The 20,094-nt window shown below is 37.3% G+C and overlaps 1 protein-coding gene across 5 annotated transcripts in view; it reads left to right on the plus strand.

Annotated features, from left to right (window-relative positions):
• Window positions 1-20,094, plus strand: part of NPNT (nephronectin) — a 75,715-nt gene that overhangs the window by 19,184 nt on the left and 36,437 nt on the right. For 3 of the 5 annotated variants that reach the window (XM_077882199.1, XM_077882200.1, XM_077882203.1), the window contains 2 exons: window positions 12,778-12,870; window positions 17,289-17,381. In XM_077882199.1, coding sequence (XP_077738325.1) covers window positions 12,778-12,870; window positions 17,289-17,381 — 186 coding nt within the window. The remainder of the gene's footprint in view (window positions 1-12,777; window positions 12,871-17,288; window positions 17,382-20,094) is intronic. The other 2 variants (XM_077882201.1, XM_077882202.1) reach the window with 1 other exon arrangement.

Consider the following 20,094-nt stretch of genomic DNA (forward strand, 5'->3'; position numbering starts at 1 on the left):
TGTGAGGAGCTCATTGGGCAAGATGATTGTCTCTTATTCCTTCCAGGACTCTAAAGTAGGAAAGAGGGAGAAAGAGTTGAGGTTGTTCAGAGGAAGAGACACTTCTTACTGGAGAGGATCAAGGAAGATTTTATGGAATTGGTGGTATTCAGTTGATTTTATTCATCAAACAGATATATATTGAGTGCTATCTACTGCTTGATAACCCTGCAGTACAGATAACCACATGCAAATATCATCCCAATAAGATGAAGCTCTGGGCATCCATGTTATTCACTGTCAGTATTGAAGGCCCACATATTAGGACAACACTGGGTGGAGGTGTGTTTTGATCTAGGATACTGTAAAAGCCTATCTTGGGTGCAGGATCCCAGCCCAGGAGTAATGGAATGGTGGCCCAACTAAATCCTGAGGGATTAGGAAGTCAAGTGAAGGGTACCCTGGCCAGACAGAAAAATGCATTGAAACTTTAGAAGCCAGAGCGAGGGGGCACACTCTGGGAAATGTAAGCACCTTTCTCTGGCATTGGGGTATATGTTTGAAGGGCATCAGATAAGAATTTCAGTGGGTGAAGTAGCAAAGGGCTGACTCATGGAAGGCCTTTGAGGTCACCTTTAATTAGCCTTTGTCCCAAAGTTACAGAGGAACATTGTCATGATGCTAAAAAGGAAAGTACATAATTGAATTGATATTTCAGAGGTTGGAAGCTGTGCTAATAGGTCAGATCTAGCAAACAGGTGACTTTCATTTCGCTCACAGAGTATTTTCACATTGCCTGAAATAGTTGACAGTATTTCACAGGAAACATGGATATCAGACTTTGTTGAAAAATCAGTAGTCCTGCATTGCTGCAAGGAATTGGTAGGCTGGAGTTGCTTAGCAGCTGTCCCGTTTGGAAGAAGCATGTACTCCATTTTGCCTTGGGGCTCACCCCTTCAAGGCAAATGCCTGGGACCTGTAGGCATTTGATGATGTGGGGCTAATTTCTGAATGTTTTCCTGATTGACAATTTAGAGAATAGCTTTTTGAGGCTTGGGATTCCAGGATATTACAATAAACCTGGGGAGAGATCAGGCTTTATCTTTAGTGGTGGTGAGAACATAGAGAAGGATAGATACTTTTAAAAGATAGATACTTTTTTTTTTTTTTTCAAAAAAGGAAGGAGAGGGGATCCCAGGGTGGCTCTGCAGTTTAGCACCTGCCTTCGGCCCAGGGCGTGATCCTGGAGTCTTGGGATCGAGTCCCATGTCATGCTCTCTGCATGGGGCCTGCTTCTCCCTCTGCCCATGTCTCTGCCTCTCTTTCTGTGTCTCTCATGAGTAAATAAATAAAATCTTTAAAAATAAATAAATAAATAAATAAATAAATAAATAAATAAATAAATAAAAAAATTTTTTTTTTTTTAAAGGAGGGAGAAGCATGCAGCATTAAGACGGTGGGGCGCCCCTTTGTAGACAGCCACCACTGGTGTGGCAGCTGCTGCCACTGTGAACTATGTTTTTGAGAAATGTCCACCTTTCTGAACAATAGCTGCTTTTTTTGGCAAAATATAGCTAAGAGCCCTACCTCGTTGGGTTTTTATAAGGATAAAATGAGAAAATGCTCACAGAGCATTTGTCTCAGTGATCAGCTCGATGTTAATTCAGTAAAATGGTGGCTCGTGGTGTTGATGATGGTTGTGGGAAATGAGGAAGATGGAATCAGGGATGATGCCCAAGTTTCTGGTGTGTTATGCAGAGACCTAGAAAACATTGAAGAAAGTACAAATGGTGAGTTCCACATTGGACGTGGTATATTTGACGGGCTTGTGAGACTTTGCAGTGGAGGATGTGGGTGGATTAAGGGTCTGGAGCCCGGGCGAGATCTGAGCAGAGCCCAGGCTGTGATTCATTTGATAATCTCTCCACCACTGTCCTATGAAAAGCTTATTTCCCCTCTGCCCACTTCTTCAGTCAGCATTGATAATCATTGCTCTCTGCCCATAGAGGATCAACTTTAAATGGCATACGAAGAATGTAGGAAAGGTAAAATAATGTGTGACATGTCGGCTGAAATGTTACCTACTCGTTTTAAGTTTTTGAAAATAAATCCTTTCCAGGTTACCATTTTGGCTGGGAGAAAACCACCCTGCACAATTGTTTTCCCCTTTCAGTTGGGTTTTTCTGTGTGATACCACTGTGACTATTAATTCTAAGCAAATATTCAACTAAAAGTGAATCATTGTTAGGAACAAATGACCACACTTATTTTTGAAGTTTGTGTTCTTTCTTAACTGAACGTACTGAAAACAAGCCCTGCCTCAAGTCTTGGCTTAGATGCTGCCTTCCCTTCTCTGCCTTCCTTCCTGTAGCGGGGAAGGTCTGCATTCAGTTGTAGGATCTGCATGGAGCCTATCTCGCACTGTCCTACACTGCGGTTATTTGTGGATCTGTCTTTTGTTCTGCCAATTTGTTAGTTCCATGAAGCTGGTGACTGTGTTTTATGCATCTTTATGTCCAGTGCAGTAGCTTCCAATGTTCCTTGTCCAGTTAAGCTCAGCTCGGGACACTCTTGAAGATGTAAGGACCAGGCATTTCTGTATATAGGGAAAAAAAAGATGAACAGGATGTAATGTCAATAACCTGATGTGGCTTTCAGGGAGGACAATTGGGAAAATGAATATATTTAATTTGCCTATCTTAGGACCTGTTTTTGTATTTTGTGGATCTTAAGTCTTGATTAAGGTTACAAAAAGAAACCAGTTTACATTCTTGGAAACACATTATCATCTGATGTGGCATCTGCTGCATTGCATTGATTGCCCATTGATTGTTTGCAGTGATGGATAGACTTCTGATGCTCTGAGTACAAGACCTTCCAGGCTGACACTGCCTTCATTATGAAGGACTGTTTTCTGCCCTTTGGGCCTTGTGCCATCACTTAATTAGCCAATCTTTTATTAATGGTCATCTTGGTTGTTGCTAAATTTCTGTTTAAGCTTCTTCATAGCTAAATTTAGAACAATTAATGAATTAATGTTTTCCTAAAAAAAAAAAAAAAAAAAAAAAGCAGGAGGCCAAACTGATACATGCCTCATATCCTGTAAGTCTGTGCAGTCACAAAAGTAATTCCATTCTTTTTAATAGTAAATATATGGCTCAACTCATTATGTATTAGTGACCTTGATTGCTAAAAGAAGTGAGAATAGTTGTATTAAACTTTTCTTGCCTTTTGTGATGATCACTCAATAAACCTCAAAATTACAGTTGAAACAACAATTCTAACAAAAACAGACACTTTAATGTGCTTCATTGTATTCTGAAGAATTCTTACATTACAAAATCAAATGTCTTGTAAATTTCTTTTTGCTCCTTTCCAAAACCTTTTCTCTTTTAAACTATGTAATTGATAATTACCTCTTCTGTATCCTTTACATGCATCTGTTATGAAGACATCTTTACTTCTTTCTCTCCTTACTAGACTTCTAGACTTGCCCTCTTGAGGATGCGGAATTGGCATCTTACTGATCTGTATTTCCTCAGTTCTTAATACAGTGTCTTACACACTGGAGCTTTTCCTCTTTGCCATCCTTATCATTCTCATTATAGCTAGCATTTTATTGGGCTCTTACTATGAGATGGGTACTATCCTAACCACTTTATTTGGTTTTTTTCTCGGTGACTCTCCCAACAACCCTGTGGATAAGTTCTATATGCACCATGTAGGTTTATTGTTTTTTTAGTAAAAAATAGGAATTCTGGCTACTTTCTCTGGTCCAACCTATGATATGCATTTTAGAGCAGAGAAGCTAGGTAATCTACATAGGTCATATGTTTCCTAAGAAGTAGAGCTGGGACGCCACAGGTCCAACTCTAGCACCTGCATTCTTAAACCCTTCTCAAGAATGTACTGATCATTGAACAATGGTTCAGAAATTAAGTAATAATATTTGTCAAGATGTGCATATTATTCTACTGGTATATATATAAATTTTTCCCATTTATGTATTTGAAAATTTTCAAATCCACAGAAAAATTGAAAGTATAGGAACAACAAACACCTGTGTACTCTTCATCTTCTACAACTGTTAACATATTGTGTATTTTTTTCCTCTCTCTCTTTGACCGAATCATTTGAAAGTAACTTAGAGACATAATGGCACTTGATGCCTAAATATTTCAGCATGCATCTCCTGAGAACAGGATCATTTACCTATCAACCACAATATAATTATACTTAAGAAATTTAACACAGGGCAGCCCAGGTGGCTCAGTGGTTTAGCACCACCTTCAGCCCAGGGCATGATCCTGGAGACTTGGGATCGAGTCCCAGGTCAGGCTCCCTGCATGGAGCCTGCTTCTCCCTCTGCCTGTGTCTCTGCCTCTCTCTGTGTGTGTGTGTTTCTCATGAATGAATGAATAAATAAAATATTTGAAAAAAAAAAGAAATTTAACACAGATATAATAATATCATGTAAGAAACAGTTTATATTTAGATTTCCCCAATTATTCCAGTAATGGTTTTTATGAATTTTTTTCTTTTGCATCCAGAGCCAGTCAGGGATCACTTAGTACATCTAGTTGGCATCCCTTTTTGGTCTCCTTTGATTTAGAACAATTCTGCCATTTTCATTTTCATTTTCTTTTCTTTCTTTCTTTTTTTTTTTTTTTTTTTGCTTCTTGTCAATGACATCTTTAAAAAAGTCTACATCAATTGCTTGGTAGAATGTTCCACAGTCGATTCAAGTTAACCCTCTTTTTGCAAGAATATTACATAGGTGATCATATATTACATATATCCCATTGCACATAATGTAGTTCTGTTTTTGGTGATGCTAACTTTGATCACTTGATTAAGGTTCTGTCCTTCAGATTTTTCCATTGAAAGGCACCTTCTTTTTATAATTAGTAAGCTGTCAGATAATACACTGAAACTGTTTGTTCTGTTTCCCAACAAACTTCTAACCAGTGAAAGTTTTGGCATCTGTGGATAATTTTTGCTCAAATTAGTTGTTTCAGTCGTGATTATAAATTTGCGTTTTTCAAATTCAGTCATTCCTTCTACATGTTAGCCGGCATTCTTCTGTAAAGAGGAGCTCTATCTTCTTTTGTAGAATCACTTTGGACTTAGGATTCTTTTGTTACTTAACTGTTGTTATCAATTACTGTCCTTATTTTTCTTGGTGCTCAAATTATCTCATATTTGGTTAGTGGGAACATCCCCAGGCAAAGTCCTATGTCCTTTTCACATGTTTCCATCATTCTTTGAATATGTCTCTGCTTTTTGTCACAGCAAAATATTCCAGCTTACCTAACTCAGCCCTGATTCTTTTAATTGTGGAATGGTATTTAGAAACAAAGATCTGGGGACTAGGTGTGCTGGTTGCTGCTGTTAACCTACTTAAAAAACAAAACCGACTTCACACTTCCAAATAAACAGTAACAATTTCTTACATGTTCATAAAGTTTCATTTGGCATTAATCTAAATTCCACCCTTATGTCACATTAGAAACATCAAAATTGCAAGTAACCTCAAAATGATGGTATCCTTTAGAAGAAATTTTTTTTTTAAGATTTTATTTATTTATTCATGAGGGGGGTGGGGGGCAGAGACAGGCAGGGAGAAGCAGGCTCCATGCAGGGAGCCCAACACCGGACTCGATCCCGGGACTCTAGGATCATGCCCTGGGCCAAAGGCAGGGGCTAAACTGCTGAGCTGCCCAGGGATCCCCTAGAAGATTTTTTAAGTGGAAAGGGATAGTGCTTAATTATGTTAAACAAGTTGGTTTGTGATACAAAGGTGCAGATTCAGGCACTTATTTTCTTTGACCTACTTCAAGAATTAAAAGTTAAATAGTGAGTGATGAAAGGAGTGATTACTAAATATCCCCGAATTATTTGTTCCCAAAGACAAAAATAAAGTTATTGTTAGGTCTTGGAAGATGACATTATATAGACCAGAAACCCTTGGTTATTTTAACTTCATGCGCTAAATGATCACTTGATTGATTGACTTAATATTTGGTTATAGTTCATGATTAAGGTCTAAAAAATAATATTGGATAAAACGTGAGAGAGAAAAAAATTATAGATGGAGCAGTACTTCAGAAGAGAAAGTAGTTATACACTTCATCAGTGATTCAGACTCTGGAATCTGTCACAGAACAAGCAGTGAAGTGAAGATTACTTTATGTCTGAATATTCTGGCAAATATACTTTAATTTTAAAGTTATAGATTGTATTCTTAACTTGCAGCTTTTCTTTCCCAAAAATACAACTTAAATACCTTTACACCTGTAATCACTTTGGCCTTCTCTGCCCCTCTCATCCTTTCCTGCTTGAGGTTTTTCCTCTCCTCTCACTTCCAAAACACCTCAGAATCCTAGGTTTTTTGGCCTTTTAACACAAGAAGAACTGGTGGATTAACCATGAAGCTAGGATAATAATTTTTTTCTGAAATTGAGCAAGTCACTTTCTGTACTTTCACTTCTGTGCTGCTAACCTGAGGATAATGTCTTTTTCCTGCCTTGTGTGGATATTGTGAGAATGAATGTAAACAGTCCTATCAAATGAGTTCTGTATCACTGAGAGCATTTAGTACATAATATTTTATGATGGTAACAATGAGAGGCACTTTTATTTGAGTTTTTACTACAGAAGGAATTTAGATTTGAAAGTAAGATAATGGACACCAGGATACTGGGAAGGCTGCAGAGTTATTTTCCTCTGAAGATCTTAAAGTCTAGTCTGTAGGAATCTTTCCTCTGGATTTTGTTGTACCTGTACCATGGGGTAGCTCAAGGCCCTTTCCAGTGGAGCCCTATACAATTCTGCATCCCTTCCTTCAGGGCTCGTGAGTACAGCACTGAGCTCTTTCCTGCTGTTTTCAGTAATTGTGTCTCTTCCAAGGCCAATTGCTCTGTGAAAAAGATATTCTTCCTCAGAGGTTCCTATTCCCCTCACAATGAGTTTTTCCATAGCTGGGTTCTCTGAAGCTTGTTAGAGGTAATGAGAGCTCTCAGAAATCTCAGAGATTCATATCCGTTCATTCTCCTGCCTATATACTTGTATACTGTGTCACCTTTGTTTCTAAATTACATACCCTGGAGGACAAGGATCCTTGTTCTTCTTTTAATGGTGCCATATTTGACAAGCAACATGTTGTAGATGGCAAAAGTTACAAATGATTCTTAGGACTCTAAAAACAATCTTATTTTCATTAGAAGATCTTAAGTTACTAATAACACCTGAGGTTGAGTTGATTTTTCCCTTGTCACTCTCCAGAGCCACCACCTACTTGGGCATCTCAGCATGTCCTTAGTTTTTCAAATGTTGACACTTGACTCTCTGTGTGATTAGTTTACATAAATATTATATAGAACTGATGGGGAAGTTTAATTGTCCCCTAACTTATCTGAAAACTCATTACCTGGCAATATTAGAAAACTGTTCAACTCTCAGAACCCCAGTTACATCAGGATAAATTTCCAAGAGTAAAATTGTAAATTGCAGTCACACAGAAGAGATGTGGGCATGTGACATGAAAGGGTTATGTCTGCCTTGCCAGTTGAGATGTATTTCTTTTTCTAGTTCAAAAAATGACAGAGAAGTTATTTTAAGGACGCTTTGGAGATTATACTGTGGGAATATTAGAGAGTAAATTTTGAGTGTGATTTGCCCATTTGGGCTTAATTCTGGCGTTCAATTTTGGGGGTAAAATCTATTATTCGTTGGCTATCTGATGCTCACTTGACTTTTATTGACTGAGCTGCTAAACCATTTGTGATAAAAGAAGAGAGTGGGCCATCAAATATGGCCCAAAGTTTTTGTCTCCAATCCATGTGACGGTCAGAGAATCAGTGCTGCTTTTTCTGATTAACCTTTAGCACCAAGAGACACATTATTTCCTCCAAATCAAGTGTATCATCTGTTTTTGATGTTTTAGAAGACCACTCTAAAGTGGACCACTAAAAGTAGACCACTTACTCTCTTGATTTGTTTTTTTTTCCCTTCCTGGTCTGCCATCTATAGCAGGTTGTAAGGGTTCGTGTGTGTTGGCTCCTGAAATCTCATGTTACAGTGGAGACAGTTACCAAAAGGAGGACCAGTTTAACAGAAGTTGGAATCATATTTCTCTATCTAAAGATGAATACGTATTTTTTAATCTAATTCTTTAGATTTAGAAATGAAATTCTTTAGTTACATCTGTGATTATATGGTATTATAGATATAAAAATAAATTTGACAAGTTGTATTTCTTTACCGGTATCTACTCATAACATTTCTATCCTGTGTACCAAAGAAAACATTTGCGAGCTTGATAATAAACACAGATAAAGTCAGATTCCACAATTTTGTGTTTAAGGGCAGTCAATTAGGAATTGTATTTAGCTGCAAGAAACAGTGACACAGGGGATCCCTGGGTGGCGCAGCGGTTTGGTGCCTGCCTTTGGCCCAGGGTGCAATCCTGGAGACCCGGGATCGAATCCCACATCGAGCTCCCGGTGCATGGAGCCTGCTTCTCCCTCTGCCTGTGTCTCTGCCTTTCTCTCTCTCTCTCTCTCTCTCTCTCTCTCTCTCTGTGACTATCATAAATAAATAAAAATTAAAAAAAAAAAAAAAGAGTGACACAAGGAATAGTGCCCTAAATTGCTAGGATGGTAATTAGGATTAATATTATGAGTTTTTGCTCTGTACTCATCTTCCTTCTCTGGATCACCTCAGGGTCATAAAGTGGCCACTGTAGTTTCAATGACTACTCAGCCCCCTTTTGGAGTAGCATTCCAAAAGCCCCACCCAGTAAATTCTGTTTATGTACAAGCAGCCGGAATTTAGTCACTTGGCTACCCAGATCTACCAGGGAAGATAGGGAATGTAGTTTTCCATTGCTAACTCATTCTTCACTCCCAAAATGAGCAGATGGAAAGCCATTCTAGTTTTAAAAAGAAGGGAAAATAGATCCTGGTATGCACCCAGCGATCTCTGCCACCAGTACCTTTTATGATCTGCCCTAAGCTTTCTTTTGAGCTCCTCTGCTATTGTAAGCACTTGACAGTGTAGCTCTGCGCCAAGACTTGGCACTCACCGAGAACACTTCGCTTCCCTTCCCCACACTTCACTCATGTTCTGAAAGGCTTTGTCTTCCATCCCAACTGTCTCAGCCACTTAACCTCTAGGGAGTTGCTCAGATCACAGTTTTCTTTGGGAGGGGGTGGAGGTGGGGTGCTTTCCAGGACCTGCAGTAATAGTTGTGAGTATAATATATTATGACCATCCTGCCCTCCCCCTCTCTTCTTTCATCCCCTTTCTCTGAGTTCTTGGTAAGTTTTGGCCAATATATTCTAGTTTCACAGCTAATTTTTCATATCCTCAATGACTCGCTCATCTCCCCTCCCTGACACTAGTCTAGTATAATACATGTATATAACAAATGTTCGACACATGCTTATTGAATTCCATTGCAGACCTAATGCTAGCAAGATAATAGGAGAAAGTCCTTTATGCAATGTTTTTCCGAGTGTTTTCTTTCTGTAAGAGAAAATAATTGGTGATATCAGCAATTTGAGTATCCTATTCCACTAGTACCTGTTGGCTGATATATAGGTCATTGGTTACTTTAGTGAGTAGTCTATTGGGTAGAAATGCAAATAGCAGTTCATCTGAAAATTACTGACACCCTAAACATGTAAGAAACATTAACAGTCTTGGCCTCATGGAATGTGTGCATTTGATGTGCCCAAGATTAGGGCACTGCACTGAGAACAAACAACAAGAAAGGGTGGGGGATAATAAAACTTCTGTTCCTCTACAGCACCTGAAAGTATGATAAATGGTCATCAGGCTGGCCAGGGGGTCAAAAGGCAATACAGCCTACACATCTAGAGTTTATATTATAACATGTCCTCTTCTAAATAAACTTTTTCATGTTTTTAAGTAGTACTTCCTAAACTACCTTTTCATGTTTTTAGAGATATTTTCAAAATCTAGCTTTTGGGGGGATTATTACCTCAACTTACTTTTACTGATTTTGAGGTTTTTGTTTTTTTTTTTTAATTATGACACTCTACGTGACTCAGTAATAATTGATTCATTCAAACATTAAAATTTACAGAAAATCTTTTTTTTTAAGATTAAAAATTTTTAACTTGCATTTCTTCATTATGGGGCCTGGAAATTATATAAAGAATGCTTTATTTCTGGGACTTATTTTAAAAACTACATATAAGCCATCTACTGGTATGCAGTTGGCTGAAGAATAATATTGGAAGGCCCTTCTAGATAGTCCTTTTCTTCTCACAGATCTGAACAAAATTGCTTCCTTTTGAATTTCATGCCATGTCTAAAATCAGATTTTAAGAATTATTCAAGGCAACCCTGGGTGGCTCAGCGGTTTGGTGCTGCCTTCAGCCCAGGGCCTGATCCTGGAAACCCGGGATCGAGTCCCATGTCGGGCTCCCTGCATGGAGCCTGCTTCTCCCTCTGCCTGTGTCTCTGCCTCTCTCTATCTCATAAATAAATAAATAAAAATCTTTTTAAAAAAAATTATTCAAGTGCATTTCTCTACCGTCTACATCTTAACACTTTGTTCATCCCTTCTTCCTACAAGCTTTTAAATAGTTCCTGAGCAGCACTGTCTAAGGATTAGTAGTGATACAGGGTCCATTTGGGGTGACAAGGAGGAAAGGCTTGAAGTCTAATTGGTGAATAAGCTCCCTGGGGTGCCAGGTGAAGAAAAGGTCAGCAAGAGTCAAGAGAGGAAATGTAGAAACAACAGAAATAATTTGCACATCAGTTTTACAGGAGTGTTCAAGTTTTAAAGGAAATGAAGTTTGAGAATGGTGAGAGAGGAAACTAGAAGCATATCCCAGAATGGAAACAGCCTTGGCTGATACAGGAAGTAACAGGTTTCAGGGCCTTTAGAACTCAGGATCATTGTGGCCTCCATTCCACTTGGTCTTCAAGATGTGTCTGCTCTTCACTCTGTGCTTATTGAAGCCTATCTTTTCCTGTAACAAACAGATTGTGCCTTTCTCATGTCAACTAGACTTTTTCTTTTCTTTTTTTTTTTTTTTTTAAGGATTTTCTTTATTCGTGAGAGACACAGAGAGAGAGAGAGGCAGAGATACAGGCAGGGAGAGAAGCAGGCTCCATGCAGGGAGCCTGATGTGGGACTCAATCTTGGGACTCTAGGATCATGCCCTGAGCCCAAGGCAGACGCTTAACCGCTGAGCTACCCAGGCATCCCCAACTAGACTTTTTCTAGTCCATTCCCCATATCACCACCAGGTTAATATCCCCAGAATTTTTATTTTTATCTGATCATTCTCCTGATGATGATGATTAGCTTCACAAACTTCCCATGTCCTGTAGATGAAGTATATATTCCTCAGTCTGAAATTTAGAGAACATCATTTGATCCCACTCACCTATGATTGTTTACATCTCATTTTCCCACTGACATTCAGCTATCTCTTTAGCTTGACTCTGGCTTGGTGCCCCCTGAGTAAATGATAGTCGGCTTTGCTGTATAACTCCTCTTACCTTGGAGAGTCTTTGCCTTCTCTGTCTACTCATACTTTAAGAACCAACTCAAGTCTCTTCTGAGGCTTTCTCTACAAATCTGTGAATATGCTTATGTGATGATTTCTTCACAAATTTCATATGTGCTACCCATTTTGCTCATAAACAAATATTGCCTAAGTGAAAAATGATTGTTTTGTCTCTTCATCTACGTTATAAGCTCTCTGAGACTAGTGAGAGTGCTATACAATGAATTTCCTTCAATTTTAATATCTGGCATAGCACCCTGCGCCTGTTTGGTGTACAGCAAGGTTTCTCATTCTGGCACCATCACACTTTGGGCCACATAATTTGTTTTGGAGGGGGCTGAGTATTATGGGATGTTCAGAGTATCCCTGTATTCTATCTTCTAGATACCAGTCTAGAAGCACCCTCTCCTCAGTATGACAACCAAAAATGTCTCTATGTCAAATGTTCCATAGAGGGCAAAGATAGCCTCAACTGAGGATCACCAGTATATCAGCAGAATAAATTCTGACTAGTATCTTGGCAGGAATGAAAGACTGAAAAGCTTTGAGTGATGTTTTATAGCATTTCGGAATCCTGAGGAAAGACAAACTCAGCTGATAGAAGATAATAAATGTAAAATAGAACTTCCTATTTCCTGTGAGAGGCCATAGCAAGGGTTAAGGCAATTGTACCATACCTAGGGTTAAGAAAGATCAAGAAGACACAGTACTCTTAAGTGAAAGTTCCAAAAATAGTGAGTTTTGGGTTTTATTTCATTTAGAGCCATTTCATACTAGAAATAGCATTTCTAGTACAATAAGTATTATTTGGTGGGAAATTTATCTGGAGTTCATATATACCCGTCTTTGGACTAAGAATTACTTTTCAAACCATATTTGGGGGAACGAGTTTGAAATTACAGATACAAGTTACTGTAAAATTGTAACTATTGACAAACATCAGTTGTGTTTATTCTTAGTTTTACCTTTTTTTAAAAAACTATTTTAACATTATACTTGAGTTTAGTCAATTTATCAGACTCAACTGATACACACACATACACATACACACGTATGTGAGAGTATTTAGTCTGAACAATGCTTACTATTCCAAAGCACAGTGATTTTACTCTGCTACTACTGGTAGATATTTCTGCTACCCTGTTGTAAGTTCCTAGTCTTCTCTATTATTAATCAAACTACCACATGATATAGATGCTGTATGTCTGATATTCTACTGACCTAGAAATAACACATCCTCTTTTCACAGCTGTATGCCAACCACAGTGCAAACATGGTGAATGTATTGGACCCAACAAGTGCAAGTGTCATCCTGGATATGCTGGAAAAACCTGCAATCAAGGTAGGAAAACAGTCTGACACAAATTAATCATAAGCCCCCTCTAATTCTGCCTAATATGAAAGTTTTAGGTTCTCATGCCAAACCACTTTGCAACGGTTATTGTTTCTAAACTGTGTGAACTGCCATTTTCGGAAAGATAAAAATATAGTAGTAAATCTTAAATATACACTTCATTGGAGGACAGTTAAAAGAATTTCATCCTCTTATTCCTAGTCACTGATACTAATTAAAATGTCTTTTAAAGAAGAGAATCACAGCATCAGTAAAGTAGAAGCCTTATATTCTGCTAGTCTTTGTTCTTCCACGAGCTAGTTGGGAAGCCCCTGCAAATTGTTAGCTTCCTCGGACCCTGGTGAGATGGAACCCCTTTAGTATTCAAAGTCAGGTGGGAAGTCCGACTTGAAATTTTGAGGTCCCTTCAAACTCTGAGCCCTTTGATTTTTGAGATTAAATTCTCTTCAACTGTTACTGGTTTGCAAAGTTCTCTGAGATATATGATTTTGACAAATTTATTTTTGTTTTAAGTTACTTATAAAAGCAAACATTTAGCACAGTGCCCCAGGTATTTTATATATATTATCAATTTTTTATCTATTATAATGTCAGGAGGGAGAGTGCTATTTATGGTAATTAAGTGATAATTAATAGCTTCCTGTTATTTTTTTATTGAAAGAGATATCAGGGATATTAAGTCTAAGCTCACAGGATTAGTTGGTAGAAGACCTAGTATGTCAATTTAGAACTATTGTCCATATAATTCATATTTTCTCTGAATTTAGTCTTAGATGAGAAAATATTATTGCAAATGTGATCTTCTAGCTTGTACTAACAAATCGGACAAAGGTTGTCTTTTTAATTCATTTCAACCCCACATGTTCTATTATTAGCAGTAAAAAAAAAAAAAAAAAAAAAAAAAGAACAAACAAACCCAGAAATAGGGAAAAGCTGGGGTTAGATTTCACCAGAAACATAGAAAGACAAAAGAGCCCATTTTTTACTTATTTCTTAAATTAAAATAATCCTTTCTATCCTTTTCAGTTGGAACAATTACATGGGGCCTGACTGTCCCATTGATAACTTACTTGACCTCATCAGATATGGAGATGATATTGTGGAAATAGTCTTGTACTTCAATATCTGATGTTCCTTGATGTGTCTCATGTAAACTCGTGATTTATGGGCATAGTTTCCACAGCCATCCAGAACACTGGTGTTTTAAAAAGTATAAGGAATTGTTTCTGAACTATCAGATGAAATCCATGCTAATGAAATGTGACAGGCCCAATGGTAAAAGAAACTGTTATTCTCAAGTGTGCTCTGTATTACCTGTTATTTGATTAACTAATTTTTTCTAATGCTTCCTTTATAATATTTTTTAACTTGGAATTTACCAAACATACCCAGGTAGTCTTTTTGAAGTAAGTAGAGTTTTTGTTATCTCAGTTTACTCTTCTAAAAATCCATTTGACTTTCCTTCCCCAGTCTCAGTTTACAAGTAGTGACATGTCCGGTTCTGATTATTGAGTTATCAGTGTTCATCTGAGAGTTCCAGCATGCTTCCTTTTTTAAAGTGGAGAACATAAACCATCAGAGGTTTCATTAATATGTCAGTGCCATAAGCCTTGTTGTCCTGATGCCAGGAACTTCTACAAAGAAGGTTATTATAATAAGCCAGTGTTGAGATTGCAGAGAAATCCATTTAAATTTATTTGCTTGCAGGAGCTACATCAACTTTAATATGCTTCAAAGACACTGAAACTATTACTGTAACAAGGATCTATCTTTGGGTATCTCCTGTTTTCAGAAAACCAGTTTATCATGTACTTTTTACTGTAATGCATACCTGTTTCTCTAAAGAAAAAATGAAATATACGGAGTTGAAATCTTGCCTCCTAAAACTATATTCCTTAGGGGGAAGAGGATTTCATTAGTAGCAAAACGAGATTTTATACCTGCAAAAAATAGTGTTGACACTGAAAATGTAATTTCAAGTCTAATCTTGAATATAAAACTTTAACTTCCAGTAAACCTGTATGTTTTGATCATCTCTTTGTCTTCCTTAACAAAAAAGCAATTGTGAGGAATTCCCAATGACATGATTTATGCTCTTTGAGAGCAGATTTATATACTCTTTGAGACTCTTTATGGTCTCTGATTTCTGAGTCCTGAAAACTATTATTAGAATGACTTGCACATGCTACGTGCACATTAAATATTTGCTCAGTGAATGATTGTTTCACGTAATGGTTCTTGGTCCAGGACACCATACTTGTAAGGGTTCCATGGAGGCATCTAGGCAGCACCTTAGGCAGCCTCTGAATCTGTGGACTGAGAGCCCTTGTCAGGGAGACGGGTGGCTGTGAAGGAGCTGGGGACATGGGACAACTGTCGAGAGACACCAAGAAACATGAATAGAGCAAATCCTCTGTGCCTATAACATAGCAAATCAATGTAGACTCTTTTTTATCTGGGCCATACATCTTAATAAACTGGCAAATAATCCTTCAGAAATACGGGAAATCAAACATTTATTTTTTCTTGAGGAGAGAGGTGTTAAGAAGAAATACATTTGATATGATTTAACAGAACTGGAAATTAGCTTTTGGTTACAAGTTGGTTTCTGGGTAAGGCAAGTATTTGCTAAATGATTTGTTGCAAGTTGTGTACAATAAGAAATAACCTTCTGGAAACTTGATTGGTGGAGTGAAGAGCTTGTGTAAATGACAAGCTTTTAACCAGTGCTTTCAGAGCTGCCTGGGGGGCAGCCAGAAGAGCAGGGCAAGCCCACTTTGGAACTGGCTTAATTTAACAGCCTTGTCTCAAGATTAGTGTGAATCTGCTGTTGGTGCTTGCCTTTCCCTCTGAGTCATTTCTGGATTTGCTATAGCTAGATCACATATAAAATCAGAGGCTTGGACTGATCATTAGCATATTCTGTACAGCATATGATGATACCTTTCACAGCAATGAAATTCTAACCCGGACTCTGGCAAGATTTGCTTTTTTTCCCCAAATTTTTCTCTGGGAATTTTATTCATGCATAGTCTCCCCTTCTTTGAGTCTCTATCCATACAAATTCTCTTTCCCTTCAGCCAAAAAGGGATACTGTTACAGATAATAATTTTTTTATAACTTTCCCATTGGGGGATGTTTTTATTTTTATTTTTTAAGATTTTATTTATTCATGAGAGACAGGGAGAGAGAGGCAAAGATACAGGCAGAAGGAGAAGCAGGCTCCATGTAGGGAGCCTGATGTGGGACTCGATCCTGGGACTCCAGCATCACGCCCTGAGCTGAAGGCAGGCACTCAACCACTGAGCCACCCAGGCGTCCCAGGGGATGTTTTTATTGTGTAATATGTCTTGTCATTGCATATTTTCAGAAATGAAAGACAGGTTTTTTAATGTATGATGTGCTTTATAATAATTTCAGAAGATATAATTTATAAATATCAATTCCTAATGTTTGACAAAGGTTATGTTTCATATGTTGAATTCCTCACCCCAAGAAAAAAACCGTGTTGTAGCACAGAGCCAGACAGTAAACTTTGGTGGCCTAGGTTAATCTGAAAGTTGATTGCCTTTCTTACCCCTAGTATTAAGGTAATTTCTGACAGCCTTATTTTTTGAAAGATGTGTGGCTTCAACCCAGAAACCAGTGTTCACTTAATTTGACTGTTTAACTGGCTGTTAATACTATGAAAATCTTAAAACAGGAGTGAGTGCCTTTTTGACTCTACTTTTGAGTCTTAAATATCTTACACTATTTTGGTAAAGTTTTGTTTGTTTTTTGTATTTTGGTTAAGTTAATAATGGCAATAGTTAACCTTCTTTGTAGGAAGCTTACTGTATATTCTTACTAAATATGACTTAAACATAAGTTCTTACATTTGAATGAAAACATTGATGAAATATCATGCTATTTATTTAAATAATCTCTTTATGCAAATCATAAATTTGTGCATAATTTTGGAGTATTTTAAACTATTAGAGGAAAAGTTCTTAAGTTGAATATTTAGGACCTCACTGTCACTAAACAGAGCAGATTGATTGTAATCGATATTCATACAATCTGTTTTCTGAGTTTTCTTTGTCAATGACTAAAATAATGCTTTAAAAAATGGCCACCTCTTCTTTGGAGATCTAGAAGATTGGTGTGAGAATGATGCATGTGTATAAAATGTACATGTGTTTTGGGGAGGCAAGATGGCTGTGATAAATTTTAAGGAAAATAGATACTCAAATTTTGAGAAGAGAAACTGGAAGAACTAGAAGTCCATTTTTAAAAAGTATGTGAAGCATTCTTTTTTAAATCCACCAACTTTGTGTAATTGTTTAATATATACTTATAAAGATTTTTAGGGGTAAAAATGACATCAGTTCAAAGTTGACTCTTATTACCTTCTTCCTGGTGTGAAGATGAACACTTCTACCCAACTCCTCTTGACCAAGGCAGTGAACAGCCTCTTTTGCAACCCCTGGATCATCAAGCCACAAGTTTACCTTCAAGGGGTGAGCGTGCATTATCTCAGGTGGTCTGCACTCCCACCTGCACAGCTTCCTGCAGTTTTGTCACTTCTTGCAAATGTTCTGAAGACTAGCCTTGGAGTACGTAGCCTTCAGAATCCTGAGCATGTTAAACAAGTGGCAGGAATACCTGCTGCTGATTCTCTGTGCTCTAAAACGTCTGGAGCCTCTACTGTCCTTTTACTGCATCAAATACTGCTTCTCTTCTTCTTTTCTGGGTTTCAGAATGTTTTCTAAAAATCAGATAGCAAAATAACTTTTATTTTCATAGGTGAAGTCAGGAATTCCAAAGCAACAGAAATTGGGGTTTTGATGACTCTTGCTTAGATTTTGAAAGTGATGAAGTCCTCTTCCCCACCCGCAGTTTTGTCACTTCTTGCAAATGTTCTGAAGACTAGCCTTGGAGTACGTAGCCTTCAGAATATTTCGAGTTACCTGGAAATCAGACCATAAGTTAACTTCTTTCTTTTGGTGTACATTTTGCAATATTAGATAGCCTAAGTTCTGGTTCCGTGTAGTTTTTAAGTGGCTGTGTGATTATGAGCAAGTTATTTAACCTTTCTGAGTCTTAGCAAACCAGTTATTAATGGGGGGGGGAGAGTAATTTCTGCCCTATTCACCTGCAGGGCTGGTGTGGGAACAGGAACACCAAAAATACTAATGTTCTCATTTTGATGGAAAGTTTTGTACAAAAGTCAGGTGGCAGCATGATTTTACAGTTTTTGTTCTAGAAGATCATATGCTTCATCCACTCATATACTTAGGAACTTAGAATTATTGAATTAAAATAGTTTAAATTATTAATTATTGTCTCTCTGCTGATAGGGAACTTAATGCACTTATGTACCTTCTGCATAAAGAATTAGGACAATAGGATTAATTTCAACATTGATAATTTAAAAATAAAAAGTATGGCAGTTGACGTCTGTTTGCCTGTGACCTCTACTTTAGACATATAAAATGTAAAAGGTTGAATTTCTGAGACATTGCCCAGTTTAAGGTTCAAAGAAGAAAAAAGTCCAAATGTGTTAAATGAGTGAAAGATTATTTCCCTTAAAAATTCATTGGGTTATCTTATTCAGTGAATCTATGCTAGATTTTTCAAGCTACTTTTCAGTGTCTGCATGCTAATAAAATTTCTGATTCTTTTTTCCTAAAATGTAATTATAATGCTGTGCAGCTTGCATTTTTGTTCTGGAATAGCCCTCTTCTGACTCTCCTCCCTCCCCCCACCTCCCCAAGCTCCTGAATCCATCAACCTGCTTAAATATACTCACTGTCATAGGTGTTCTTTAAGAATGTGTACATAATAATTAGAGCATTCAGAATTTAAACAGTTTAATTGTACAATGATACCTTTGATGTGGTAAGATAGGTACATGACAAAACTCATTAATTTTATTATAGATTCTCTTTATAATTTATGTTATAAACTTCTAGAGAAAGAGCAAGATAAAAGTGATTTTAAGTAAATACACTAAAGTTTTCTTTCCTATGTTCTTATATCAGCTTTTAAGATTGATTTGAGAAAGTGTGATCAAGGAACATATTCCTTATATTGTTCTGTTTATTATTATAGGAGAATTTACTATGAATTGGAAATGTTTTTGATTTTCTGACTTGATAGTAACACAAGCATTACTAGATCAGTAGTCTATGAGATTTTGAAAGCAGTACTTATTAACTCAATTTTATAAGGCATTAGGTCAATAAGAAAATAGAGTTAGAATAATAATAGACTAGAAGCCCTGGAGAAAATTTAGAAAAAGTTCATCACCAGGACACCAGATGCTTTTAATCTTTTGAAGCTCCCTGCTTTTAGCAGAAGTCTTATATTTGGTAAATATTGATAACATGGATTATTGTGGAATTCTATTTCATAATTTCTGCAGTGGTTTTTGTAAGGGTCAGTGTGAAGTTTTTAGGACACACATGCCTGTAGCAGATGGGTAATGATGGCAATCACTGGAGATATCAACCCCAACCATCTCTCAGGGAGTATCGCCACTCTGTCACCAGCTGTTACAGTACAACTTTCTCAAACTGTTTTCAATGTATTTGGATATTTATGTGTCAAACTAGTAAATAGTAAGAGAGCCAACAAATGTCTCTACATTTACCCATCAAATGCTTCATGTTTCTATCCTCTTCCATAGTATTTCATAGAGTGATTCCCAGGTGGGGGTTGTTTTTGTTTATTTTTTAATTACGATGTCTTGTTTTTCACTTTGTTTCAATTTCATGATACTTAACCCCAAAGTGCTTTTTCTCATGGGAAAGGATGAGTATGGACTGAAGACCACTAGCAGCCCCAGTCTGGATCACGAAAACTCTCATAGCAATCTTGGGAGCTTCTTTATTGGCTGAGACTAGAGCTGCCTCAACTTGGCTTCAGCTTCGTTTCATGGACAGGGTGTCTAAAGAAATTTCCATCAGCATAAGTGTCCCTTACATATGAGTTGCATAGAGCTACAAACCTCTGACCAGTTTCTATCAGGAACTCACAGAAGTTTCTGTGGTTCTTTAAAAATAAGCCTAAGGGTTCTTAATTGATACATTTTCTATCCATCAGTATCCTTCCCTTAAGATACAGAATTCAGTCTTACTCTGTGGCTTTGTTGTACTGTTCTGTTCTATATTTGCTTAGTGCAAAAAATATTTAAAACAAAGCCTTTCTCTAATAATGTGCTCAGATTTA

Source organism: Canis aureus, chromosome 33 (genome assembly GCF_053574225.1).
Source record: "Canis aureus isolate CA01 chromosome 33, VMU_Caureus_v.1.0, whole genome shotgun sequence".
Classification (NCBI taxonomy): Eukaryota; Metazoa; Chordata; class Mammalia; order Carnivora; family Canidae; genus Canis; species Canis aureus.